A 27,189-nucleotide genomic window follows, 5' to 3' on the forward strand; every position below is an offset into this window, starting at 1 on the left:
GTCTTTCTGTGACACAAGATGATTTGAATACTTCTAGCTTTTTTTTCCCCAAGCAATGGGGTGATTATTATTCTAACATGAGCAGACAAGGCACTGCTTTCAGATGCAGTTCTGATATTATACTTATTTGTTTGATTCTGAGCTGCAGAGTTTTTCCTGTCTGACCTATAATTACAATTACATTGCTACATGGAATACAATAAACACTTCCATTTATATTCAAACATAGGCTATTCATATTAACATATTGGTAATGGTTGAGTCTTGCCAAAAACAGAAACATTAATATTCCAAGCTTGAGGACGAACTAACGGGACAAATTCATTCACGATAGGGCAAGTCAAAATATTCTTAAGTGTAGGAACATCTGGTTTGGGGAGGAATGAAAAGGATTTTTAGCCCTTTTAAAACAACGATCCAACAAACACAGAAGATTGCAAGTTTCTGTGTGCAATAGAGCGAATGTGTTTCAATTCATAAGTCAATAAATTCAGAGTCACAAATCTTGCCAGACATCTTAGGAACACTGTAGAAAAACTGACATTTTGGTAGACTCCAAGGTGATTAGATAAAAAGTGAATGAAACTGTCTACCTGTATTGGGCTTCTATATACCTTAAATTTGTAGTTTTGGCCATTTCTCGCCAGTAAGCATATCAAGAAATGGAAGGGATTCATTATTTCTCTTTCAATTTTGAATGTGATACTAGGAATTAATATTATTAAGCTTGTCTAAAAAATTCCAATGGGTCACTGTTTTGGGCCAAAGACAAAAGAACTTATCATCTACATATCTATACTGTGGAGGAATAAATCCCACTATATTAGGTAGTAATCTAGACTCAAAAAACTCCATATAAATACAGGCTAGAAGGCAGAAAGACAATTACCCATGCTGATGCCCAAATATTTAGCATAGAACTTCCCATTTGCTCTAAACACATTGTCAGTTCACGCATAACTCTATCAATTTCAGGAAAATTATCATGTTCAATGATTAAATCTAGCAGTTGTAATTTATCTTTAAAAATGATAAGTCTTTCACAGGTACTCTAGTGAACAGTGAATTTACATCAAAACTTATTAATTAGCAAGATTCGTTGTGTGTTCTTGAGTTTTATCAATTAAATCACTGCTATTATTAACGTATATGTGGAATTGAATATTTGGCTTCATAGAGGATGATAGCATCTTTACCAGCCACTTGGATATTTGTAGTAACAGAACCCACAGAACTCACGATGGGGCGTAATGGATTATTAAAACGTATTGTTTTGATCAATCCATACATATAAGGTAAAATTAGGATTGATTTGAGAGAGCTGTTTTAGTGAGATCGGGGTTCTTTTCAATAACATCTTCATTTTGGAGATTAGATAACTTATTAATATTTTCCAGGGATCTTTAAATGGCTCTGTCACGTGCTTTCATCACTAAGTAATGAATTCATCTTATCATTGTAGTCACTTTTTATCCAAGATAACAATAGCATTAGACTTATCAGCCTTAGTAATATGGATATTCTTATTTCTTTTCAAGTTTATCAAGGCTGTTTTCAAATCTTTTTGGAATGTTTGAAGCAAATTTCTTATTTAAAACATTATGTATACAACCTTTAGCTATGGAAATATCTTCATTGTAACATCAGGCGACTATTCTTTTTCAGGTTGATTAAACTGCTGCTTAATGATAGCCAGGATTAACGCACCGTTGAGTGATAGAAAACTTCCTACCAAAACCAAGAACAGTTTCTCATTTGTCTGTAGATCATAAGATGATAAGTTTATGAACAAATTTGGATCCTCAATATGGTCCAGTAACTCTCGTCAAACAGAGCATTTAATTTGGCATTTAACCTTCTTTTTTTGGGCTTTGTCAGTTCGCACTAGAAGTTGATATAAAATCACGAATGGTGTGCCACTTATCAACACAAACACTGTTTTTGCATAAGTATTTACACTGAGCACTGTGCTTGAAGGCTAATTTTACACTATCACTTGAACTCTTGATAAGGGGAATCTGTAACACCTTATCAACTCAGAGAATGTGATTGTCCAGATTTCTTAGTCTACTTGGAAGACAGGACTTGGAACAATTTTATCAATATATATATATATATATATATATATATATATATATATATATATATATATATATATATATATATATATATATATATATATATATATATATATATATATATATATATATATATATATATATATATATATATATATATATATATATATATATATATATATATATATATATATATATACTGTATATATATACACACACACACACACACTGTAGTACATTTGTGAATTAAAAAACAAAAACTCTTGCTCCTATTATGCATCCATCCAGACAGTGATATGGCCTTCAAATATATAATATTGCACTGTACTGTACAGAATTTTACTTTACTGAACTGTTCAGTACTGTACTTTCTGTACTGTACAGTACTACTGAACAGTACAGTACTGCACTGCACTGTACTTTATTGTACTGTACTGCACTGTACTGTACAGTACTGTACTACTGCTGTACAGTACTGTATTGTACTGTACTTTACTTTACTGTAATTTACTGTACTATACTTTACTGTACTATACTGTACTGCATGGTACTGTACTGTACAGTTGTATAGCGATTTCTCATATCTGTGATTGCTGCCTCGCCAGAACCGAACTTTCATAGCGGTTCATCTACTCATATCTTGGCGCGAAGCGGCGTGAATGCAATCTTTCAAGGTGTGATCATCAAAACATTATCGAGTTCTTCACCACACCCACCACAGCCCGAAGTCAGTGATAGTGATAATTATAGTGAGGATATGGACTTATATGGCCTTTGAGGGTTGACAAAGAGGCCCTGCAAGCCTCTGTGGTGGATAGTGATACAATTGATCGTGATACAGGTGAGGGCCAATAATCTGCCCTCTGCCTCGGAACCAACCCCCATCCCGTGTGCCCAGCCATCTTTTCTACTAATGCAAGTGTTAAAAACCCTAATATTATTGATATTTCTCTTAATTATTAATTGTGTGTGCATACCATCATAAAGTTAAGATAATATTTTTACTACAACATAGTTGTGTGTCGTCAAAAAGTGGAGTTTGGGGGTCGGGCCAGTCTCCATTGGAATTAATCCCATATGTTCTGTTGTTCACTTAACGCGGTTTTCACTTAACGCGGTACCCTGTGGGTTCAATTGACCGCGTTAAGCGGGGTACTACTGTAAATTACTGAACTGTACTGTACATTACTGTACAGTACTGTTCTGTATGGTACTGTTCAGTTTTAACTGTATGATACTGTACTGTACTGTACAGAACAGTACTCTATTGCACTGTACTCTACTGCACTTTATTGTACTGTACTACACTGTACTGTACTTTATTGTACTGTACTACACTGTACTGTACTTTATTGTACTGTACTACACTGTACTGTACTTTATTGTACTGTACTACACTGTACTGTACTTTATTGTACTGTACTACACTGTACTGTACTTTATTGTACTGTACTTCACTGTACTTTACTTTATTGTACTGTACTACACTGTACTGTACTTTATTGTACTGTACTACACTGTACTGTTCTTTATTGTACTGTACTGTATTGAACTTTATTGTACTGTACTTTACTTTGTTGTAGTGTACTGCATGGTACTTTACTGTACTGTACAGCACAGTACAGTACTCTACTGCACTGTACTGTACTTTACTGTACAGAACTTTGCTGCACTGTACTGTTCTTTATTGTACTGTACTACACTGTACTGTACTGTATTGTACCTGTACTGTACTTTACTGTACTGTATTGTACTGTATGGTACTGTATTTTGCTGTACTGTACTTTACTTTACTGAACTGCACTGTAATTTACTGTACTGTATGGTACTGTACTATACAGTACTGTACAGTAAAGACTGTACAGTACTGTACTGTATGGTACTTTACTGTACAGTACAGTATTCTACTGCACTGTACTGTACTTTATTGTACCTGTACTTTACTGTACTGTATGGAACTGTACTGTATTGTACTGTGGTACTGTACTTTGCTGTACTGTACTCTATTTTACTGAACTGCACTGTAATTTACTGTACTGTATGGTACTGTACTATACAGTACTGTACAGTACTGTACTGCATGGTACTTTATTGTACTGTACAGTGCAGTATTCTACTGTACTGTACTGTACTGTATTGTACTCTATTGTACTGTACTTTATTGTACTGTACTGTACTACACTGTACTGTACTTTATTGTATTGTACTGTACTTTATTGTACTGTACTGTATTGTACTGTACTCTATTGTACTGTACTTTATTGTACTGTACTGTACTACACTGTACTGTACTTTATTGTACTGTACTGTACTACACTGTACTGTACTTTATTGTACTAAACTGTACTTTGTTGTACTGTACTCCATGGTACTGTACTGCATGGTACTTTACTGTACTGTACAGTACTCTATTGCACTGTACTTTATTGTATTGTACTGTACTGTACTGTACTTTATTGTAGTGTACTTTATGATATTGTACTGTACTGTATGGTACTTTACTGTACTGTACTGTATGGTACTTTACTGTACTGTACAGCACTGTACAGTACAGTACTCTACTGCACTTTATTGTACTGTACTGCACTGTACTGTACTTTATTGTACTGTACTGCACTGTACTTTATTGTACTAAACTGTACTTTGTTGTACTGTACTCCATGGTACTGTACTGCATGGTACTTTACTGTACAGTACAGTACTCTACTGCACTTTATTGTACTGTACAGTACTCTACTGTACTTTATTGTACTGTACTGCACTGTACTTTATTGTACTGTACAGCACTGTACAGTACAGTACTCTACTGCACTTTATTGTACAGTACTCTACTGCACTTTATTGTCCTGTACTAGGTAATGTCTAACATACCCAAAACTATTTTACATAAATCATAATAATATTAAGTACTAACCTTATCCTCCTGAGGGCACTTGAACAAGTAGAAAAAAGTTACAAGGATGTTCTTGGCAAATCTGGGAGCAAATACGTCTTTTTCAATGCCAAATTGGTGTCGGCTCTGTCGCACTATGCTGTCTATTACATACAGGCCTGGAATCTTGTACTCTGTTTTGCACTGCAAAGGATATGTATACATTATGTATATTGTATAGTCAAATTGTGAATTATCAATACAATTTTATATATTATTATACATACCTGTAATACTCTTATGGGAAGCACTACAGTACACTTTATGTTCTGGAAAAAATATAAGAATTCTCATCTCTCTCTCATAAGAGTAATAAGCTATGATTGCATTATGTGTTATAGTTTACTCCATAAATCTCCTGAGAGGGACCAATTATTGGAAATTGTATACTATTCTGTATCCAAGTAAATCCATGTTATTACAACTAGTGTTCCTCAAGACCTTCTGTAAACTTGATGCATTTTCATAATAAATTGTACTGTTGTATAGATCAAATGGCTTTCACTTCATACATCATCTCATGAAAAAATGAAAAGGCTGTAATGGAGTACAGTACTGCACACCTTAAATGAGGCAGTGTGGCTGACACTGACACACACACAAACCACTGACCCTTAAGACACAAGGTGAGTGATGTGTCAACCCAGATGCAACATCCCTCTGCACAATTATGCTGGTACTGTACTGTACTGTATTGTAATGTACTGTACTGTACTGTACTGTACTGTATTGTAATGTACTGTACTGTACTCTCAGAGAAACCAAAATTCAGTTCATATTTTTCACCAAAACTAGGCTTTGAGTACAATCAGTTTACCACCCAAAAACAGATGAAAGTGAAAATACAAACACGTTTTCTTTGCCAAATTTTGTTTTCTCACAAACCAGAAGTGAACAGCTAGACAGGTTCTCACTTAAGGAAAAAAAAATTTCTGAAAATATTGAGAAGTGATGGAATGACACAATTTTTCATAACTATTTTATTCAAATGAAAAAATGGAGGACTGATTCCGATTTTTTTTCTTCAGGCAAAACCCAAAGCCAAATGGTCTAGTTATCCTGGGTGACTTAGTGTACTGTTTCTCTCTGAGTTGAATCAAATTGTGTGGTGTTAAGCAAATAAAAGTAGGAAAAACCATAGGATAGTTTTACCCAAACTGTCCTTTAGACCCAGTTATCATGTGATTACACTAGAAGCTTGTCAGTGATCCCCATGTAAACAGCTGTTAAAAAAAATGTTTCCCAGTGCTTGAGTGTTTGTACTGCTGTGTTTCTAACTGCTTCTATCAGCTTTCTCAGTGTTTCTCTGTGAATATTAGTCTTTGTTGTGGTGTGTAAAGTAATGTTCTTTCTTTTCTCATAATCACCACTACAATCGCCCTATGGCATCATTTTCCGTTGTACCAAAACACTCCCTTGAGACCAGGCTACAACTTCAATATACGTACAGTATATTTCATAATTTTCCTATGACCAAAAATTTTAAATTATTCTACAAACATTCCTAGAAAACATAAGTACAGATCATTGCTCTTATTTGAACAATTCTACAACAACAAAAATTAAGAAAACAAAATTTTGTGGATTTTGAAATATTTTTTAGTTTACACAATAAACAAAAATACATCTGTCAGGTAGCGGCCCTTCTTGTACACCTCCGAGGTTACAATACTTTAACAGAGCTTCTAATGCTTTAATATCTCACCAATATAATAATAATAAATAATAATTAACGGTTTATTGAAAGAGCTTGGCAGCCAGAAGGCTGAAAATATACAGTTACATATTTGGGGAATGGGTTTCGAATTACAAATAATATACAAGTAACATAAGTGACACAAATAAGACATATAATAACTAGATGGGGAAAAGCTCAAACTGCTATCATCTGTGTTGAGTGTACAGTAAATAAAAAATGGCAATATTCTAAAGAAGAGTCGCTTACCATAACCGTGTGTAAAATTAGAAAGTCTAATTAGTTGCATCCCATTAATTAGATACAGTAAAATAAAAATGTGGACTTCCCCCCCCCCCCAAGATGTTCCCTTATCAAGTGCTGTACATCCCGTGGTCATTACCAGACCCGAGAAGATCGCGGATTTTAGGCGTGATGATTTCATATGGATTGATCCTCTAGGAGAAATATCAATGATTAAGAATTAAAAAATCTACACTGTACAGATTAAAAGACAAGTCAACCTATCTTCACTAATCTGTAGCAAGAGGAACAAGCAAACATCCTTTGTAACTAACACTGCAGTAAAGTATATAATCCTGTGCCAACCAAGGGATTGAGTATCAAAGTTTTATATTTTGTAAACATTTTAATGATTTTTGGCAACTTTGGTACCACCCAGTTTGAGGTATCTGCAGAGTTCTATGGTCACCAAAAATGAATTTTCTTCCAGCACAGCAAGATATGTTTACTGGAGCAGATCTATCAAGTGGTTTACATCATTTACTTCATTGTGTACAGTACAGTACAGTACAGTACAGTACAGTACAGTACAGCACAGTACTGCACAGTACAGAACAGTACAGCACAGTACAGTACTGCACAGTACAGCACAGTACAGTACAGTACAGTACAGTACAGCACAGTACAGTACAGTACAGTACAGTACAGCACAGTACAGTACAGTATAGGGGGACCGGTGGTAGAAGCAGTATCGTTCTTGCCTCGCAAGCGAGATGTCACGGGTTCGATTCCCGGGCTGGTGGAAGTTGTTTGGACTTACTTTCTAGCCCCCATTAGTCCCTGTTCACCTAGCAGTAAAGTAGGTACCTGGTGTAAGTCGAAAGTTGCAAAATCGTATTCAGGGAAAGTTGTTGGAGCTTCCAATAACTTGATGACATAAACCACTGACTCTTCAAGCTTCAACGCCCTTGACTTCAGGCTTCAACGCCCTTAACTCATGAGACATAAAGGCTGTAAGCGCTTCTGCGCTTCACCTTACACAAGGATGTAGGGGGGTGCCCAATAAATAAATAAATAAAAAAAAATAAAAAAAAATACAGTATAGTACAGAAGAGTATAGTACAGAAGAGTATAGTACAGTACAGTATAACACAGTACAGTTTAGTACAGTACAGCATAGTACAGTACAGCATAGTACAGTACAGCACAGTACAGTACAGCATAGTATAGTATAGTATAGTATAGTACAGTACAGTACAGTACAGTAGAGTACAGTAGAGTACAGTAGAGTACAGCATAGTACAGTACAGCATAGTACAGTACAGTACAATACAGTATAGTACAGTACAGTACAGCATAGTACAGTAAAGTACAGTACAGCATAGTACAGTACAGTACAGTACAGCATGGTACAGTACAGTACAGTACAGCATAGTACAGTATAGTACAGTACAGTATAGTACAGTACATCACAGTACAGTACATCACAGTACAGTACAGCATAGTACAGTACAGTACATTATAGTATAGTATAGTACAGTACAGTACTGTACAGCATACAGCATAGTTCAGTACAGTACAGTACAGTACTGTACAGTACAGCATAGTACAGTAAAGTACAGTACAGTACAGCACAGTACAGTACAGCATAGTACAGTACAGTACAGCAGAGTACAGTACAGTACAGTATAATACAGTACAGTACAGAACAGTACAATACAGTACAGTATAGTACAGTATAACACAGTACAGTTTAGTACAGCATAAGTACAGTACAGTACAGTACAGTATAGTACAGTATAACACAGTACAGCATAGTACAGCATAGTACAGTACAGTACAGTATAGTATAGTACAGTATAACACAGTACAGCATAGTACAGTACAGTACAGTACAGTACAGTATAGTACAGTATAACACAGTACAGCATAGTACAGCATAAGTACAGTACAGTACAGTACAGTATAGTACAGTATAACACAGTACAGCATAGTACAGCATAGTACAGTACAGTACAGTACAGTATAGTACAGTATAACACAGTACAGCATAGTACAGCATAGTACAGTACAGTACAGTACAGTATGTTCCTCATAAAACAATTCGTCATCTATGGTGCCCAGGCTTTTCTTTTACTAACACTCTGATACAGATAACATATATTTCATCACCCAAAATACTTATGCTAGCATAAGAATGATGCATATTGCATCCAAGTTTTTACAAATTCATTAAAAAACTAATTTTGAGTCAATCACTGATAAGTTTGGTTTAAAACATACACCAAATTTTTAAGCACAAACATATTAGATCAAAATCAAAATTATATACTGTACTGTACTAGCTATTACAGTACGGTATTATAATTAGACGTTTAATCTTTTATTTATAGCAACGATCAACAAACTTGCTTCATAACGGTACTGTTAACATTACAATATTGTTAAGTAAGATCTTGTATTTTACGAGTAATATAGACTGGAAAAATTAAGCCAAATTCAAATACATAAACTAATGGAAAAAATAACAATATAGACTGGCCACTGTCACGTGCCTGAGCGCTCGGGAACTCGCATAGCGTGAGGCATATGTTCACGCCTACATTTCACACAAGCTATTAACTTGTTAATTATACTTATTATATTATTATTGTTCTTAGTTACTTAGGTTAATTGTATATTTATGTATGTTATTAATATGCATCATTGTCTTACTCTGTTCAGTCAAATCAAGAGTAGTATTAATTAATTATATAAACTATCCAGCAATGTCCTGGATCACGTGATATGAGACGCTCTCCTCCACGGCGTGCCCCACGCTTCCCCAGTTGCGAAAAACCGTGGCATAAGGTAGACGTGTCCATTCTTTCTCTAGCCTTGACCCTTGTCTAGTGCTTTGTCCAGTCTTCTGCAATGCCCTAGAGGTATAAGGTGTTAGTGACACGTTTAGTTAGGCCTAGGAAGGGATCCTGGTGGTAAGGAATCTCCTGTTTGGTAGGAAATAACTATTTTGTAGGGATTGTTGTATGTATATATATTGTATGTCTATGTAATATAGTTATGTTAAGTAATATTCGTTTGGTCTAACTCCTTAACGGTATATTTTCACCCTTCCGGCATCACTCTTATTTTAATATACAATTACTTATTCCCTTAAATTCTTGTTTGCTAGTCAGTACTCCCTTTAGAACATAAATTGAATTAATTAATTATCTTCCCTTTTGTGACTTACTTATTTCAACTTGTTCATACTTATTCAAGTACATTTAGTTGAGTAGGTTTTTGTGGGGATAATTATTGCTGTGTTCCCTATTTGTTCCTTTATTTGTTAATAACTTGGGGTAGGTTTCACTCCCCAGGTATAAAGGGTAGTGGGATCGCGACAAGTGGGGGCCTGTGTCCGGGAACTAACCACCATTGTTGTGTCATATCAAGTGTTGTTACTCGCCAGGTGTTGTTTCATCCCTAAGTATTTTTGGATGCAAGTTGCTGTGTTCACAGTGTTCATTTATATTGCTCCTGTTATTGCTTAAGCTACTGGTGAGTTAACCCTTATCTTGTGTACCAGGTGTTTGGTTAATCCCTTGCTGTGTTTCACAGTTGATTGCATTTTAATATTATTAATTAGCTAGCTAGTTAGCTTAGCTGCCACGGTTACTTTTTTTCGCTACTTGATTTTGAGTTCAACATGTTTGACCTGGAAAGCTTTTTGGTTTCGCCTTCAGCCGAAGTACTGAAGGGGCTTACTAAGGCAGAGTGGCAATCCCTCACTGCTTATTATGAAGTAGAAGGCCGCTCTTCCATGAATAAGGCTAGGTTAGAAGAGGCTGTCCTCAACTACCTTATTGACAATGAAATCATAGCCCAACCGTCGGGAAATTCAGAGGAAATTGTTACACCAAGTAATTTGGCCTTACAAGTTGAACTCAAGAGACTCGAGGTGGAGCTGGAAACTCTCAAACAACGAGGTTTGGCTCAGGGTAGTAATACTTCAACATTCAGTGTAGACAAATGTCTCAACAGTGTTCCTAAATTTAATGAGGAAGAACCAGACAAATTCTTCTCTCTTTTTGAGAAAATTGCCCGACTTAACAAGTGGCCTGTTTCTCAATGGTCTCAACTTATTTATAGATCTTTCACTGGTAAAGCATTAGATGTGTTTTCTGCCCTCTCTGAGGATCAATGTCTAGACTATGCCCTTCTTAAGTCCGCGGTTTTGAGCGCTTATAAACTTGTTCCTGAAGCCTACCAGCAACAGTTCCGTAACTGCCGGAAGACTGACAAACAAACATTTGTGGAGTTCTTCAGGCAGAAACAGGTCCTTTGTCGGAGGTGGATTGAAAGTGAGTCTGCCCATGTAGAACATGACATGCTTGTTGAACTAATCCTGCTAGAGGAGGTTAGAAAGTGTATCCCAGGCGACATTCGAGCACACTTGGATCAGAGAGGTATCTGTACCCTGGCTGATGCTGGTCCAGTGGCTGACCATTATTCCTTAGCTAATAGAAATGTAAATTCCAGGTCTTATGCTCCCATGTCCCAGTCCTTCACTTCCTTCAAGCGGCCCACACCAACATCTACATCGGGGTCCCTGCCTCTTGTCATACCGACCCGACCCTCAGGTTCTGCATCATCTACCCCGGGTGAGCCCATGGTCCATGGGACAGGTGGATCTACTCCTACTGGTGAGAGAAACTCTAGTTGCAGGTACTGTAAGAAGCCAGGACATGTCATCAGCGACTGTCTCAAGTTAAAGAAAAGAAATTCCTCTCACCAAGGATCCCCCGCTCTTTTGGTCAGGGTGGCCGAGCAATCGGAGAAATTATTGGAGCCCTGTGTCACTGCCCTCAGTCAGACTGTTGCCCTGGATGCTTCCCCCTCTTCTATGATATCAACCTTTGAACCATTTTGTTCTCCTGGTTCCTTAGCTTTGGATCAATTCAGTCAACCCACTTCTGTTAAACTCTTGAGAGACACAGGCTCAGCCTTATCTCTTGTTACTAAAGAAGCTGCTCCATTCCTGGATTCATGCTATACTGGTAGCTGGGTGCTTGTGAACGGTTTGACCAGTGGGTCGCGTATTCCCCTTTGTCAAGTGTACCTGTGGTCATCCATAAAGTCAGGCTATGTCACGTTAGGAGTAGTAGATAGCTTACCTGTAGAAGGGGTCTCTCTATTGATAGGAAATGACCTCGTTGGCGACATGATGTTCCCTAATGTTGTGATCTCATCTTGTCCCACTGCCGAGAATAATACTGTGCAGTTAGAAGTAGACTTTCCAGGGTTGTTCCCTGCGTGTGCTGTGCCCCGTAGCATGAGCCGCAGTACAGAGGTAGAAGAGACTAGTGAAGTTGATGAAGTTTCCCTCCAGGACTGTGAGAAGTCCGAGGATAATCTTATCCAGCCGGACCATACTGATCTTAGTCTCAGTGAATTTTTTGAGGATTCCCCACAACCAGATAACCTCCAGGTTAGTTCTGATGGAGATAGGAACCCAGATGTCACTAGTTTTGGTTCCTCTCCCATCACTAGGAGTAAGTTTATTGAGCTACAAGCAGGGGATCCTGAGCTAGTAGGTTTTCTCAATAGGTCAGTTACTGAGACAGAAGCTGAGCAAGAATCAAATTGCTACTACACTAGATCTGGTGTATTAATGCGGAAGTTCCGTCCCTCCAATTCTCCTGCCAATCACCCTTGGTAAGTTCATCAAGTTGTTATTCCCAAACCTTTGCGGCAGGACGTACTTAGTATCGCTCATGATGGGGTGGGTGGTCATTTAGGAGTTAGGAAGACCTATGCAAAAATTTTATCCCAGTTCTTTTGGCCTAGGATGAAGAAAGACGTCAGCTCTTACTGTCGCACTTGCCATGATGGTCAGGTAGCGGGGAAACCGAACCCCAGTGTTAAACCATTCCCTCTGCAGCCTATCCCAGTCATTGAAGAGCCCTTTAGTAAGGTGGTCATAGATTGTGTCGGTCCCTTACCTAAGACCCCTCATGGTCATCAGTTCTTGCTAACCATTATTGATTGTGCAACCCGTTATCCTGAAGCCATTCCCTTGCGCCGCAGCACAGCGAAGAATGTTATCAAAGCCTTAACCCACTTCTTCACTCAAGTAGGCCTTCCTACAGTGGTGCAGTCAGATCAGGGTTCCAATTTTACTTCCCGGTTGTTTAATCAGGTAATGCAAACCCTGGGAGTCCGGCAGTTGAGGTCTTCGGCCTATCACCCTCAGTCACAGGGGGTGGTAGAGAGATTTCACCAGACACTAAAACTCATGTTGCGCACCTTCTGTCTGGAGACTGGGAAGGATTGGGACGAGGGAGTTGACCTGCTTTTGTTTGCTGTTCGGGACAGTAAACAAGAGTCGCTAGGATTCTCGCCCTTCCAGCTCGTCTATGGACATGAGGCGCGAGGGCCTCTTAAGGTGTTAAAAGAGTGTTGGTTGAGTGATCAGAGCGCGACGCCCTTAGCTTCATATGTGGTCCAATTCAAGGAGAAGTTGCGTCTGGCTGTAGAACTTGCCCAGTCCAACTTAAGGTGTGCTCAGGTGAAAATGAAACTGCATTTTGATAAGGCCCATCAGGCAAAACCTAGAGAATTCCAAGTGGGGGAGCAGGTGTTGGCCTTCCTGCCCTTACATGATCACCCTTTAAAATCCAAATACAGTGGTCCATATGAAGTACTAGAAAAACAGGAGTCCGTGAATTATGTGATTAGCACCCCTGAACGGCGTAAGAAAAAACGCCTTATCCATGTCAATCTTTTAAAGTCATATCATGTTCGTAACGAAACCCTGGGAAAAGCAGTTGCTTGTGTTGATCAATCCTTGCCAACTTGTATCATTGTGCCAGAGTGTAAGGATGATAAAGATCAGTGTTTTTCTGAAATAATGAATGGGTCTAGTGTAAAAGTTGAAAACTCGACTATCTTGGAGGACCCCAGTGCTAAGTTGTGCCATCTCTCTAGTGACCAAGCCAATAATATAAAGTCTCTATTACAGGAGTATCTTATTATAGTTGGTGATTACCCACTCTCCTGTTCAGTGCTGGAGCATGACGTTGAGACCAGGGGAGCCAAGCCAATCCGACAGCGTCCCTACCGTCTTAATGCCTTTAAGCGGGAGTGTGTGCGAGCCGAGGTACAGCGTCTTCAAGAGCTAGGCCTCGTCGAACCCAGCATCAGTCCATGGGCATCCCCTGTTGTTCTAGTTCCAAAGCCGAATGGGTCAATGCGGCTGTGTGTGGATTATCGCAAGGTGAATGCTGTCACTGAACCCGATGGTTATCCCTTGCCACGCATCGACGACGTGATCGACGATCTTGGACAGGCAAGGTACGTGACCAAGTTGGATCTCCTCCAGGGCTACTACCAGATAAGACTGACTGAACGCTCCAGGGCCATCTCTGCTTTTGTCACTCCTGAGGGGTTGTACCAATTCACAGTCCTTCCGTTTGGTATGCGGAACGCCCCTGCAACCTTTCAACGCCTCATGAATTTCATCACGTCTGGTCTGGAAGGTGTCCGCTGTTACCTAGACGACCTCATCGTCTTCAGCAGTTCCTGGGAAGATCACACGAGTCGTCTACAAGCCCTTTTCTCCGTACTAGCTGCAAGCAAGCTAACGGTGAACCTCATCAAAACTGAGTTCGGCCATGCCCACGTCACTTTCTTGGGGCATGTGGTCGGACAAGGGGAAGTCCAGCCTATAGCAGCCAAAATTGAGGCAATTCAACAGTATCCAGTGCCAGGCGATAAGAAGAGTGTGATGAGGTTGCTGGGTATGGCGGGGTACTACCGCCGTTTTTGTCCAAACTTCTCCTCCGTTGCCTCTCCCATGACTGACCTGCTGAGTGGCAAGAAAACCTTCAAGTGGACTACGGCTTGCCAGGAATCTTTTGAGAATCTTAAATCCCTGCTGGCAAATGCTCCTGTACTACTTGCACCTGACCTCCAGAAACAGTTCACTCTCCATGTCGACGCCAGTGAAATTGGAGCCGGTGCTGTGCTTCTGCAAGAGGGTGAGAGTGATCAAGTGCTTCATCCGCTGTGCTATTTTTCTAGAAAATTTAACAAATATCAAAGAAACTATGCCACCATTGAAAAGGAGGCTTTATCACTGATCATGGCACTAGAAAACTTCAACGTATATATTGACAGCACTGCTTATCCCGTTCAAGTGTTCACTGATCATAACCCACTTACTTTTGTTGACAAGATGAAACATACCAACCAAAGACTTTTGAGGTGGGCTCTATCACTTCAGCCCTATAACTTGAACATTTCCCATATCAACGGAAAAGAGAACGTGTTGGCTGATGCACTTTCTCGAGTCTGATTATTTAGTAACTATGTCTATCTGCAAATTATTTTTTGTTATATTGTCATTGAGTACCTTGTGTTTATATTATGAATTATTTTGCTTCATATTGATTTAAACCGATTGTGTTAGCTATTACTTTCACTGTGTAGCTGTATATCCATTTTTGCTTCCAGTTAGTTGTAAGCTCACTTTTTTGGGGGAGGTGTCACATGCCTGAGCGCTCGGGAACTCGCATAGCGTGAGGCATATGTTTACGCCTACATTTCACACAAGCTATTAACTTGTTAATTGTACTAATTATATTATTATTGTTCTTAGTTACTTAGGTTAATTGTATATTTATGTATGTTATTAATATGCATCATTGTCTTACTCTGTTAAGTCAAATCAAGAGTAGTATTAATTAATTATATAAACTATCCAGCAAATGTCCTGGATCACGTGATATGAGACGCTCTCCTCCACGGCGTGCCCCACGCTTCCCCAGTTGCGAAAAACCGTGGCATAGGGTAGACGTGTCCATTCTTTCTCTAGCCTTGACCCTTGTCTAGTGCTTTGTCCAGTCTTCTGCAATGCCCTAGTGGTATAAGGTGTTAGTGACACGTTTAGTTAGGCCTAGGAAGGGATCCTGGTGGTAAGGAATCTCCTGTTTGGTAGGAAATAACTATTTTGTAGGGATTGTTGTATGTATATATATTGTATGTCTATGTAATATAGTTATGTTAAGTAATATTCGTTTGGTCTAACTCCTTAACGGTATATTTTCACCCTTCCGGCATCACTCTTATTTTAATATACAATTACTTATACCCTTAAATTCATGTTTGCTAGTCATTACTCCCTTTAGAACATAAATTGAATTAAATAATTATCTTCCCTTTTGTGACTTACTTATTTCAACTTGTTCATACTTATTCAAGTACATTTAGTTGAGTAGGTTTTTGTGGGGATAATTATTGCCGTGTTCCCTATTTGTTCCTTTATTTGATAATAACTTGGGGTAGGTTTCACTCCCCAGGTATAAAGGATATTGGGATTGCGACAGCCACTCTACATCAACCTCTGATTTTCCCATTTATAACATCCAAATGATACAAATTCTGCCTTTATTGACTTGATTGTGCTTTCCAGAAATTAGTTTTTAGGCCTTCCTCTAATAATTTAATCACACGCTGCTTATACTGCATCGAGTACTTGGCAAATTTAACTCCCTTATAATAGTCCCGCTTCTCCTTTTCCTTCTTTGGCCGCTTAGGTGGATCTGTCCCATCCCCACCAGTAGGACCCCCAGTAGAGGTAGAGGCCATTAACTTGACTGGACAGGTGGTAGCACCACCCAAAAAAGTACACAACAACAGCCCGGGCGGCCGCAATTCGATCACCATAACGCTTCTTGGAAACATTCTTCTTACCTTGTCTTTCCATATTCGTCGCCAACACAACAAAATTGGAGAAAACAGTGAAAATCACGGAGCCATCGACAAAAACAGCGCGATTCATCTGATCACATCATGTAAACAGAGAGGGCTGTGTACACCGTTATTAATCCTCACTGCGAAAAATTTTCTTTTACTTATTCTTTTCATACAATATTTATGGGTAACAGCTAAGTTTGCAAAAAAATTTAAAACGAAATTTACAGAATACCTCTCAAAAAACATTTCACAAACAAGACACGAATCAATTGAACATGTGATGTCGAACGTGAACTGTAAACATTGCATAACCCCGCGCCGCGCTAGACTTAAAACGTTGAGGATGGAATCAAAACATTGAGGTTGGAATCGTGTTATAACCAACATTCGTATGCAAAAGTTCGCGTTTTACAAACAGCGTTTCCCTATTCATCAATCGCTTTACAACCAATTTGCGTTGAAGCAGAAATGACTGTAACTGGTATGAGGGCTGTGACGTCATTCAAGACGGTGGCCAGCATTCAGCTAGCTGGATCTCGCGTAATTCAAAAACGCAAAATGAAATTGCGCGAAATATGAGATCTTATTGTACTGTATTTATTATTTGGTGTTTATAATATTGCAATGCAATCAAATATATTCTAAACAAATTACAGGCATCCCCCGCATTACGGAATTTGTAAATTGTGACCAATAATTTCGCGTTAAGGCCCGTAAATCCGCCCTTACGGAAATTGGGGTAAATTTTAACAATTTAAAAAAAATCACTATATAAAATTATAATTTGTTTGGTGTGGATTTCTTGGTGTTTGCTACCGCCAAGCGTGGCATCGCCACAAGGAGTCAGTCCATTGTTTACATCCAGTGTGCACGCACGTTTCTCCCCCCAGCAGTTGGATTTAACTTTTACAAACATACAGTAAGTACAGTACAGTGCATTACCCTTATTCAAGATGACTGGAAAGAGGCCATTAAGTGGAAGTGACCGCAGTAGTGCAAAAACAAGCTGCAAAGGTATTACATTGGATATTAAACTTGGTGTTTTAAGAAGGTATATCATAAATTATTTAATGTACTGTATTGTATGTGTTTATAAATGTTTATTTTCATTAATAAAAGAGCTTGAATTACTTTTTTGGGGCCAAAAAAATTCCTTAGGAATGCATCTCCAGTTTTATAATGGAAGTCAATGGGAAAATAGGTTTCGCGTTACGGAATTTCGCAATACGGTCAATTTTCTCTAGGAAAGGAAATCCTTCCGTAACGCGGGGGATGCCTGTATCTCCAACCAATAATAGCTTCAGATATCTAAAAATAATATTGTATAAAGTTGTACAGTCACCCAAAAAAGACCTGTCGCGAACCATGAACCCTGAGATTCAGACTCTTGCATCCAAAGCATTTATGGGCAGAATAACATATCAGTATCTCTTGTTTCGGGTTTACGAGTCTGAATCTCGGGGTTCGTGGTTCGCGACAGGACTTTTTTGGGTGACTGTACATGTGCTGTGGGATAACTGAGAAGTGCAGCTGGCAGATATAAGACTACTACAGTACAGTACAGTACAGTACCCTTGTACTGGACTCTGATAGGCCCAGTTCTTATATGTTCTCTGCCTTTATGTAAATAAACAATTCTTCTTTGGTAATTTTTTATCCGTGTGTACATGCACACATGGATAACTTGTGGGGTATAAAGCTTTCACTCAAATGTTTTTATTGATAATGCTTGTGTTAAGGACAGCTCCAGTAGTTTATTTCTTCTTTAGTACCAGTAAAGTGTAAGGTACAGTATTTTCATACAGTGCTATAATAAAAAATAAGCATAGTACAGTGGTCCCGCAGTTAACGAGCGCCTCGGTTAACGAGATTTCAGTTAACGAGTTACCTCCCATAAGATTCTTAAATTCGGTTAACGAGCAACCCTCGGTTAACGAGTTTCTTACGAGCCGACCTCAACAAGTTTTGGCTTGCACTGGGCGGTCAGCCAGCTGTAGTATTAGTCCGCCAATACATTAATCAGTTCTAGGGCTTAAATTCCTTACTATTTTAGTATATATCAAGAAGTTTATACTATTCAATAATTTTGAAAGTTTAATATTAAATTTTTTAGTCATTTTAACAATTATTGAACATAATTGAAGGTAAAGTGACTAGTTTAATGCGCAGCATCCAGCCTCTTAACACAGCAAACAGGCGTTAGTCTCTCTCTGTTTTCACTGGAGGTAACATCTTGCTTGAGACTTTCTTCAACTAAACGCTTTTTTTCTGTGTTTCCAAGCAAATTATTGGTCATTTTGAAATTTATTTTACTTATTGACAATATATAGCGCAGTGCAGTGTTATTTTAAAGAAAATATTCTTTATTTACAACAAGTTTAACTTTGAAAAGCACGTGTTGACATTGTTTGAATCCAGCATGGGGCCTAAGAGATCAAGAAAAGCGATTTCAATCCAAACCAAGCAGGAAATCATAAAAAAACATGAACAAGGCATTAGAACAAATGCGCTATGCAAAGAATATAGCATGTCGACATCAACTGCGTCAACAATTCTTGCATACAAAGACAAATTTAAAGAAGTGAAAGTGAGAGACAAATCTACAAGAGTGTTTGAAAGTAGATCCCCAATTGCAGAAACTGAGAGGTTACTTTTCATCTGGATTAAGGAAAAACAGATGAAAGGTGCTTCAGTTTCTACTGAATTCATTTGTGAAAGAGCCAGGGAGATTTACGAACATTTAAAGACAGATCAACCTGGTTCTTCAGGCACAGAATTTGAAGATTTTCGGGCCAGCAAAGGCTGGTTCAAAAAATTTAAGAAAAGAAGTGACATTTTCAGTGTTGTTAGGCATGGTGAAGCTGCTAGTGCTGATAAGGAAGGGGCAGCAAAGTTTTTAGATGAATTTAAAAAACTGATGGAAGAAGAAAATTATCTTCCACAGCAAGTGTTCAATGTGGACAAAACTGGGCTGTTCTGGAAAAAGATACCCAAAAGAACATTCATCACCAGAGATGAAGCCTCTTTACCTGGGCATAAACCCATGAAAGACCGTCTCACTCTATTGCTTGGTGCCAATGCTTCAGGGGATTTCCGACTGAAGCCTATGCTTGTCTACCACTCTGAAAACCCCAGGGTGTTCAAGCAACAGAAAGTGGTAAGAACAAAGCTTGGAGTTTATTGGAAGTCCAACCGTAAGGCATGGGTGACAAGACAGCTCTTTAATGAATAGGCTGTTGATGTGTTTTGCCCTTCTGTCAAGAGCTACCTAACCACCAATAATCTCCCTTCAAAGGCTCTTCTCCTCATGGATAATGCTCCTGGTCATGACCCTGACCTTGCCAGAAATTTGGAGTATCAATTTGACTTTGTGAAAGTGTTGTTTTTGCCTCCCAACACTACATCAATCATACAGCCAATGGACCAGAATGTGATCAGCAACTTCAAGAAGTTGTACATGAAGAAAATGTTTAGGTGGTGTCATCAGGCAACTTCCAATGATCCTGAACTAACACTGAAACATTTCTGGAAGACACAATTCAACATCCTGGAGGCTGTAAAATTGATTGTGTCATCATGGCAAGAAGTCTCCACTAGATCCCTCAATTCTTCATGGAAAGCACTGTGGCCATCAGTAGTCCATGATTTTGAGGGATTTGAGGAAGAAACAGAGTTGGACCAGGAGATTGTGTCCATTGGTCAGTCATTGGGCCTTGAAGTGGAGGAGGAGGATGTGGAAGAGCTTGTGATGTCTCATGAGGAGGAACTTACTCCTGATGACTTGAAGCAACTGGATGAGATGTTACAGGTAGAAGCTGACAGTGGTGAGGAGGAAATTGAAAGTGATGACCATATGTCAGCTAAACAGTTGAAAGATGTGATTTACTACTGGGAGAAGTTCAGGGAACTGGCTTCAAAGTACCCAGAAGTGGAAAAAAACTGAACTAACTTTGTGTCATGTTGAGGACTCGGTGGTCTCCTTCTTTAAACATAAGTTAATGGTGAGGAGGACAGATGCCCCACAGACCACAAATGACACTTTCTTCAGTAAAAGGCAGAGGGAACAAGATGCTAGCCCTCAGCCTTCCACTTCAAGAAGGAGAGAGGATGTTCATGGTGGAGAATCTGTCAGTCCAGAGGTTCCTGACATTTTCATGGAAGGTGACTCACCTTCCAAGAAGCAGTAAAATGCTTCTCCTCCACCTCCACTTCCTTCTCTTCTCCCTTCTCCACCTCCCACTTCAAATGCACATCATCATCATCATCCAGGAGCCTTCTACATACACACCTCAAAGTAAGTGAACTTTTCTACCATTTTTGTTGAATTTAGGCAATTTTCGGTGAGCTGGAACCAATTACCCAAAAACCCATTGAAACAATGGTTTCGGTTAACGAGATTTTTGGTTAACAAGCAACCTGCTGGAACGGATTGTGCTCGTTAACCGAGGGACCACTGTATACACCCTGTACTGTACTGTACAGTTAACACTACAATTTGTTGTGGATGTATCCAGTAGTTTTTGTGGATTCAAACAAAGAACTACTACTTTTGCAGAATGAGATCGTGATAAAAAAAATGAAAGCGGTGGGTTAGAAACTGTCAACATAAAAGATTTACTTTGTCACACACACATCAATTTGTCTCCTAATGTTAATCCTACACTACATCACCTACTCCTAGTTCTTCTTTCTCTTCCGCCCTCATTAAAACTTTACAATACTTTACTTCCATGTACTGCACCCTAAAATTACAATTGTTCATGTACAGTAATAACAACAATTAATATGATAAAGAGGTCCACTCTCAACCAAAACTTCTCCACCACCTGGGCACGACGGCTGTGAGAACGATAAAAATGGGGCGTGTCATCTCATAATGATTTCAGATCCTTCGTTCACTCTTCAGATTACTGTACAGTACGTAGTGGTTACAGTGGCCGAGAAACTTTTGGGTGAGAGTGTACATAATCAAGAAAGAACGTAACGTACCTTTTGGATGAACTTCTCAACACTCTGGACCACATGTTTGTAGAATTTTATGGCTCTTATCGCGCCCTTTGTAATAGCTGTCATCTTTGCCTTCGATATCGGGGGCTTGCATTCGTAAAGCCCCGCGAGCTGTAAAGGAAATGCACATCAGCATATATCATCAGGTGTTTCAGGTTAATTCAGACACTTTTAGGGAGTATTGTGAGCACCATCCTCATATTCAATGGTAAGTGCTAGAGAGGTACAAGGGAGGGAGGGAGGGAGGGAGGGAGAGGGGGAAGAAGAGGAAGGGAGGGAGGGAGGGAGGATAGGGGAGGGAGAAGAAGGGAAGGAAGAGGAGGGAGAAGATGGGAAGGAAGGGTGAAGGAGGGAGAGGAAGGAAGAGAAGAAACAAAAGAATAAAGGAAACTGCAGTGGGACTATTGGCCCATACTGGGAAGGGTAGAGGAAGGGAGAGAAGATGGAGATTGGAGAAGGAAAGAGGGAGGGAGGGAGAGATTTGATATGCTTACTATAAAACAATCAAACAGAAAGATTGTCAGGATACATAGAGAAATCAGGAAGACACAGACACTGTACTATAATAATTTATCCCAACATAAGACATGAGGGTTGAAAATATAAGTCAACAGCACATACGACTGTTGTTGCTCTACATAAGAGTTGAGATGGTTGTGAATAAATGGGTACAGTACAGAAGTTATGTCATCAGCGATCACACAGAGTAAAACATGACAATGACAGGTACGGCATATACTGTATGTCATTGTTGTGAAGAGGTTGAAGGTGGGAAACAATGGGTATCATTATTGTTTCAGTCATGCAAGGAGTTTAGGTTAGGTTAAAATTATGTTTTTCCGATGGTTTTTGATGTGTTGAACGGTTCTGTCCTTAGGAAAATAGGTGCATGACCGTAGCGATGATCTTACCAACCAATGTACCTTATCTGCAATGTGTCACTCACTACACAGCCAACTGTACATTCAGTAAGTGCAAAAGTACCATAAGTACAGAACTGTACTGTACATAACAGAGTGGATATTTTATACTACTAGTATAGGCTAGTGCATAGAGGTGTATATGGAGGGAGAGGAGAGTGACAGTTAGCAACACCTGCTACAGGAGATGGTACAGACCATCCTGTATCATCATATCACCACCTACATCACAACCTCAACACGACAGCATCTGTGGGGGTGTTGCCGAATAGAGGGTTTATCTTGGAATTTGAAGCACCAGTAAACCCTCTGTAACTGGCTGTGAAGCCTGTGTTCAGATCTCTAGAATCAGCTTTAACTGTATCATTAAAACTTAAAATGGTTGGTATATAAACAGCAAGAACAAAACCATATACTGTATCATTAATAAAGGTATAAAGTTAGTGTACAAACTGCGTTACAGTCGCCTTATTAACTGTGCTACACCTTGGACTGTCTCAGCTCCACACTCACCACAGTGGAGACTGGTAGATACTTAAAACTTTATACATAATGATAATTATTTATTTTAGTTATTTATTTTCACACTTTCTGTATACGTGTAGATTTGTGTGTGCATGTAACAGTAATAAAAATAAATAAATAAATAATACAAAATTTGGTACATTACAGTGTATGTGCCCAAAATTATGCACTGAAAAATACCTTATGATAATTAATGGTATTTGTTTTCTTTTGCACTCTATGTAAGACTAAGTGTAACTAAATTAATAAAATTATAATAAATATTGAAATTTGGAGTTTGCTACCATAGACTATGCTATTATTACTCTAATCGTACAGTAAGTCCGCGCTTAACGTCGTCCCGCTTAACGTTGTTTCAGTACTACGTCACTAAACTTCAGAGACCAAAAATTCACTTACTGTCCCGGTGATCCAATACTACGTCGTTTTGCGTTGTCACGGACTACTTTCTACGGCGCATCACCCGCTCGTCTGGCCACGCTACGCTCTCTTAGCTCGGCACAGTCTCACCACCCTCCTCCTCCTCTCCCGCCATACTTCTTCGCTCCACTACCCACCACACACTCGCACTACCACCTCTGCCCATCGGTGAGTACCAATGCAAACTTAGCATCCTCCTCGACTTATGACCTATTCGACTTACGACTACCCGCACTTACGACCTGCCTCAGTCGTACCAAAATTTCGTCAAATTACGTATTTTCGAGTCCCAAAGTCAGTCCACAGACAAAATTTTCATCTGTAATTCACTTTAAAATGGCTGGCAAGCTTAAAAGTGAGTGTTTTGTGGTGCTGAGAAGAAAAAGAGACACCCATTTTAGATTTTCTATGTATTATTTAAGCATTTCCGGCGTACGACCATTTCGACTTACGACGTGGATGTCAGTCCCTAACCCCGTCATAAGTCGGGGAGTACCTGTATTTCTTATGGGGAAAATTGATCCGCTTAACGTTGTTTCGTAAAACGTCGCGTTTTTAGGAACGAAACCCCAACGTTAAGCGAGGACTTACTGTACAAGCAAACTAGACGAGGGTCGGTGTTGACCACTGCATAACTTGTCATGGATGAGCCTACAGTACAGTCATTCATAAGTGCAGGAGATCTTTAGAAATATTGTCCCCATTTATATTTTATAGAAAATTTCCCTCAAGTTCGTAGTTAACTTTTGATAATGTTTTCCAGTACAGCACAGTATAGGGAACCCTGGGGATCCTGGACTGGATTACATGATAAAAGTGGAGGAGACAGACAGTTATCACCACAAGGATGGTCACATGGGGTAGAAAAATAAATACAAATAAAAAAGGACCCGGGGTAAAAAAAAAACGGGCACATAAACTGTTTTTTTTCTGTAGGTTGGCCACTTAATTCCTCACAAGTGCTGCCTCTATGTCTGTTTATTTCCATGATATGAACAATAGAAAAAGTCTAACAAATTCATGAAAAAAATTCCATTTTTTAATTACTTCGCATCTGATGGGTACAGTATTAATTGTATACAATACCTGTACTGTATATACTGTACTCTTATGTGTGAGTGTGAAGGGATTGTTATTTTTAATCATTAGGCCAAATAATGTATTAGCCCCTGTCTCATGGCAATAACAATTATATAAATTTGGGTTAATACATTTACTTTATATAATCCAATCACCCTACTGTAATTTTCCATAAGCTGTGAGCTGCCATGTTCTGTTCACGTGAGGGGAAATTCCTCTATCAGTAAACCGACCTTGAGAAGGTAGGGTTAGCCAGGCCTCCCCTTCAGAGCCCCTTCACAGGCACCAGTCCTCACTTGAAGCTCACGAGAATCGGACAGGTGACCTTACTCAGTCAAGCTGAGACTGTGACCAATATAGTTTTACCAATAAACGGAGAAAAGACCATTTGGTGTTTGTAACTTAACCCCTCATAACTTATTTATATACGTATAAGCCAAGTTAAGGAAACTCTACCCAAACCTTATATATAAAACCCCAAAACAGCTATCACAAGGTAAGGTTAGGTAAGGTTAGGTTAGGTCAGGTCAGGCTCTGTTAGGTCAGGTTCTGTTAGGTCAGGTTCTGTTAGGTTCTGTTAGGTCAGGTTCTGTTAGGTCAGGTTCTGTTAGGTCATTAGGTCAGGTTCTGTTAGGTCAGGTTCTGTTAGGTAGGTTAGTTTAGGTTTAAGTAAGTCAGGTTCTGTTAGGTCAGGTAGGTTAGGTTCTGTTAGGTCAGGTTCTGTCAGGTCAGGTAGGTTAGGTTCTGTTAGGTCAGGTTCTGTCAGGACAGGTAGGTTAGGTTCTGTTAGGTCAGGTTCTGCCAGGTCAGGTAGGTTAGGTTCTGTTAGGTAGGTTAGTTTAGGTTTAATTAGGTCAGGTTTTATTAGGTCAGGTTCTGTCAGGTCAGGTAGGTTAGGTTCTGTTAGGTCAGGTTCTGTTAGGTAGGTTAGTTTAGGTTTAATTAGGTCAGGTTCTGTCAGGTCAGGTTCTGTTCGGTCAGGTTCTGTTAGGTCAGGTAGGTTAGTTTTTTTTTTAACGGGGATTAGCCCACCCGGGCACAGGTCACTGACCCACATCAGGGCCCAGGGGGTGAAAATTTAATCATAATAACAATAATAATTCATAGTAAATAAAATTTATAATGAAAAGTAAAATAAAATATTAATGATAATAATAATAATCACAACACTGTGATAATAATAAATACAAAGAAATGCAAGAATGAAAAAAAATCAACAGTGAGAAACGCTATATGTATGTTGTTTTGTCATGTAATAGAAACAATTGAGACCCTACAATTGTGTGTGTAAATGAGGCAGAAAGTCAGATCAGCAACCTGGGACTTGGTCACAATTTTCGTGATGCCATATGGCAGCAGGGTCTACCATTAGACAACACATTATGCTGCCAATATCTTCCCAGGTTTAATTAGGTCAGGTCTGTTAGGTCAGGTTCTGTTAGGTAGGTTAGTTTAGGTTTAATTAGGTCAGGTTCTGTTAGGTCAGGTTCTGGTAGGTCAGGTAGGTTAGGTTCTGTTAAGTTAGGTTCTGTGCATTGTCATTTCCATTTTCTTATTCAGTATCATGCAAATAACATCTGGTGATAACCTTTGCCAATACAATATCACTATTAATAATACCCCAAGGATCACAAAATGGAATATCAAATCATCAAATATAATCTGCATCAATGTAGCCCTTTAGATTACTGTCAATTAACACTAAAAGCCAACCTCTCAAGATCCACCCCTTCAATTACTCCACTTTCTGGTAAAACAGGTTGGTTGTCATTTGTGCTCCTACGATTATTTTAAGTTTATTGCCAGGTTTTACGAGAAAGACGATCATTCTATCCAATTTTTACCTGGTCCTTCCACTTCTAAGGTATTGTACTTTCGGACATGGTGCGCCCCAAAGTTTTGAACTACTGAAACATTTAGGTTAGTTTAAGCTAGGCCTATCGCCCCCAGCTAAAGGTCAGGTTAGGCCTACCGGGGGTCCAGGAGGAGGAGGCCCCGGCTAGAGGTCAGGTTAGGTTAGATGACTCGTGTTCTCCCCCACCCAAACACCCTGATTTCTCAGGCTCTCCCCCAGTATTGTTAGCAAAAACAAGCCATTTCCGCCCAAAATAAAGATTAGATTCGTTTAAAACACACCAAAATACATTGGAAAAACATATTGATCAACCCATAGGGACTCATGTCCTAAAGTAAAAAATTACCACCCAACCTAAGGTATTATTGCGTTTACACAACGTTCATTCCTACCACTAATCTATTATCATATTCGAATAAGACATCTAATTATAAGATAATTTTCATCTATTACATTACCGGCGGAAATGTATAATAACAGAGATAGCATATCCAAAATGTTCTCTATTTTCTTCCAATAATCTTTCCATTATCGCCTACCTCACCTCCGACACTGCGTGCCTCCTTCATAAATCATCACGCACATGCGTTTCCATACACGTCACGCAGCCAATCAAAAGCGTTTTTGCTTTTGGAACCAATTAAAATGATTTTGGGTTTAATTCGCGGTATATTTGATCCAATCAAATTCCAGTTTTATTTTGGGTCTCTTATATT

At 39.1% G+C, this 27,189-nt stretch overlaps 1 protein-coding gene across 1 annotated transcript in view; it reads right to left on the reverse strand.

Annotated features, from left to right (window-relative positions):
* LOC121857293 (SR-related and CTD-associated factor 4-like) overlaps positions 1-27,189 on the reverse strand; it is a 70,879-nt gene that overhangs the window by 42,549 nt on the left and 1,141 nt on the right. Inside the window, 2 exon segments of the mRNA XM_042353282.1 lie at positions 4,993-5,154; positions 21,656-21,784. Of these exon segments, the coding sequence (XP_042209216.1) occupies positions 4,993-5,154; positions 21,656-21,784 (291 nt within the window).

Source organism: Homarus americanus, unplaced genomic scaffold, assembly GCF_018991925.1.
Source record: "Homarus americanus isolate GMGI-L3 unplaced genomic scaffold, GMGI_Hamer_2.0 scaffold20465, whole genome shotgun sequence".
NCBI lineage: Eukaryota > Metazoa > Arthropoda > Malacostraca > Decapoda > Nephropidae > Homarus > Homarus americanus.